This window comes from Penaeus monodon, chromosome 15 (genome assembly GCF_015228065.2).
Source record: "Penaeus monodon isolate SGIC_2016 chromosome 15, NSTDA_Pmon_1, whole genome shotgun sequence".
Lineage (NCBI taxonomy): Eukaryota > Metazoa > Arthropoda > Malacostraca > Decapoda > Penaeidae > Penaeus > Penaeus monodon.
In genome coordinates this window covers 31,634,987-31,637,348 of record NC_051400.1, presented here as the reverse complement: position 1 = coordinate 31,637,348, position 2,362 = coordinate 31,634,987, and the positions used below count along the sequence as shown (strand labels likewise).

The 2,362-nt window shown below is 32.5% G+C and overlaps 1 protein-coding gene across 1 annotated transcript in view; it reads right to left on the bottom strand.

Annotated features, from left to right (window-relative positions):
* Window positions 1-1,838: 1,838 nt before the first annotated feature.
* Window positions 1,839-2,362, bottom strand: part of LOC119581944 (26S proteasome regulatory subunit 4) — a 5,332-nt gene continuing 4,808 nt past the window's right edge. Inside the window, exon 9 of the mRNA XM_037930116.1 lies at window positions 1,839-2,208. Coding sequence (XP_037786044.1) covers window positions 2,074-2,208 — 135 coding nt within the window. The 3' untranslated portion in view covers window positions 1,839-2,073. The remainder of the gene's footprint in view (window positions 2,209-2,362) is intronic.

Below are 2,362 nucleotides of genomic sequence, written 5' to 3'. Positions count from 1 at the left end.
GCATTGTTATTTAATCCAATGTAAGTACGTTTTATAAGCTATTATATGACACTAGCCTTATTCACAATGAACATTATGAGAAATGTAGCAATACATCTTTGTCAGCATTCCGTTCTCTTGCTGAAAATGGAATATTAAAATGTCAATGGCATGTTTTGCATTATGGTATTTTCAATTCTCATTGCTACCGGTCGTGTTATGGGAGCACTGCTGTACTTAGTTTGGGGTTCGAGAAAGTTGGTGTGCAACATTTACATCATGTTGGCAATCTTATTTTATCGGTACATCGTCGGTGCTTCGAAACCATTTGTTGATCGAGATTTATTTCCTAAAAAAAATATTGAACAGTCATACAATCATACAAGTAAACCAGTATGAAAGGTCTATAACTGGATTGTCTTCACCTTGTTTCGGTTAGTGTGGCGCGCCCGGTGCATAAGTTCCCAGGTACAGTACCGTAGCGGTTGCTGAATTGCCACGAGGCGAGTCGGTTGGGGATCTCATGTGCTTCTCGCATAGCAACGGGCTACATAAAAGTGCTTGTGGTTTTCCCTGTAGTAGATTATATGCTTTTGTTAGTTGTGTTCTTTAGGTGTCTTCCCTAGTATCCTGTTTAATTCTTTGAGTTTTACTATGATTCTTCGGAATACAGATATATAAAATATGTAAATTATTTAGGCTATATTGTAAATACGATTATCCTATAATTGTAACAAAATGTCGGTTGAAATTACATGTGCTAGTAATTTCCCGCAAATCTTCGTGTTTATCTTTACACGTAAACATTTGCCTTAATGAAAACAAATAATAGCCTGGATATCCTACTGCCTACAGATGTTATGTTACAAAAATCAAATATAAAGTGCCAGAATGTGTTCCAAAATGCATGGAAAATACACATAGAATGTTCAAAACTCATACGGGCAGATCTACCTCAACCGAATTTAGACGCTTTATTACAAATTTAACCATCCCTTCTTTTGAAACAATCGATTTGCCCTTGGTAGTAACGAAGCCTCATGCTTATATTCTCATTTTATTTATTTGTTAAGGAGATATTTGAATAAAGATATGGATGATCATGAATGACTGATTTGAAGTAGTGTAAAGTAAAATTTTGCATCTTTTAATGTTCAATTTATAAAGATCTCTTTTTATACATTTCACCTATATATCACAACTTCATTCCCTTATTCTGGGCCATGTTCAGTTCTAAAATAATCATAAATTGTAAAAAGATCAATAACCTATTGCTATAATGTATACTGTATTATTCACATGTTTTTTATCAAATATTCTAATGTCATTATATTAAACCACTTTAATTTCACCCATAAAATCTCACTTTCACTGCATACATGTAATTTATCCATTTTTTATATTTTCTATCATTTTAAAAAATTCATCCATCCATCATATCCAGCTATATTAATCTTGCAGTAAATAGCACAATATACAATTCTTTACGGTCCTGATCTTTATCTACTAAATTTTGAATAATGCAATTGACACAATTTGGAAATATAAGGGAACTTGGCAATAACATTGTAGTAGATGCTTTGATAATGATAGTTCATATGGTGACTGAACTATCTTACTGAAGTACTCTAAAGTCATTGATAAAAATATAGCTTTATCATGTACTATCCTGTATTATATCAACTGTACACTTCTCCCAGTCACTTCTACTATTTTACAGACAAGGTATGTACTGTCATCTTGCACATTAATGATTACTCGGAAGATAATTATATACTAACACTGACATTTTATCTATGGCTGCAAACTCTCATTACCCAACATATACTTGTAGTAAATATAAGGGCACAAAACTAGCATTATACATTATCACCTTTTTATTTCTATTAGGATGAAATTGTTACAAGGTCAGCTTCATGGGTCAAGAAAGGAAATCACTGGTCATGCCATTTTAAAAACTTCTTAGCCCTTATGAAATTAAATAGAAAAAAAATATCCTTCTTGGGTATGAATAAATCTATAGTACAAATAAAGAACATGGCTTTCCATGTAAACATCTAACATTTAAAAAAACCAACGCACACATCCAGGACCCTAGAGATAGAGGCCTTCTGGTGTTCCCTCTTTCTTTCTATAAAGAACATTTTCCTTTGATTTCTTGAAGTCTTCATTTGTAACCTTCATTCTTCGTTCACGGAGTGCCATTAACCCAGCTTCAGTGCAAATGGCCTAAGGAAAAACAAATGTTAGATATGGACAAACTATAAATGTTGTACATCTTTTGAGTATAGAGAAAAAAGTAGAAAAAGTCCAAGGCAATTTCAACAACAGAGAAATAACCTTATTTTATAAAATGAGATTAATATGAAATTGTCTACTATAC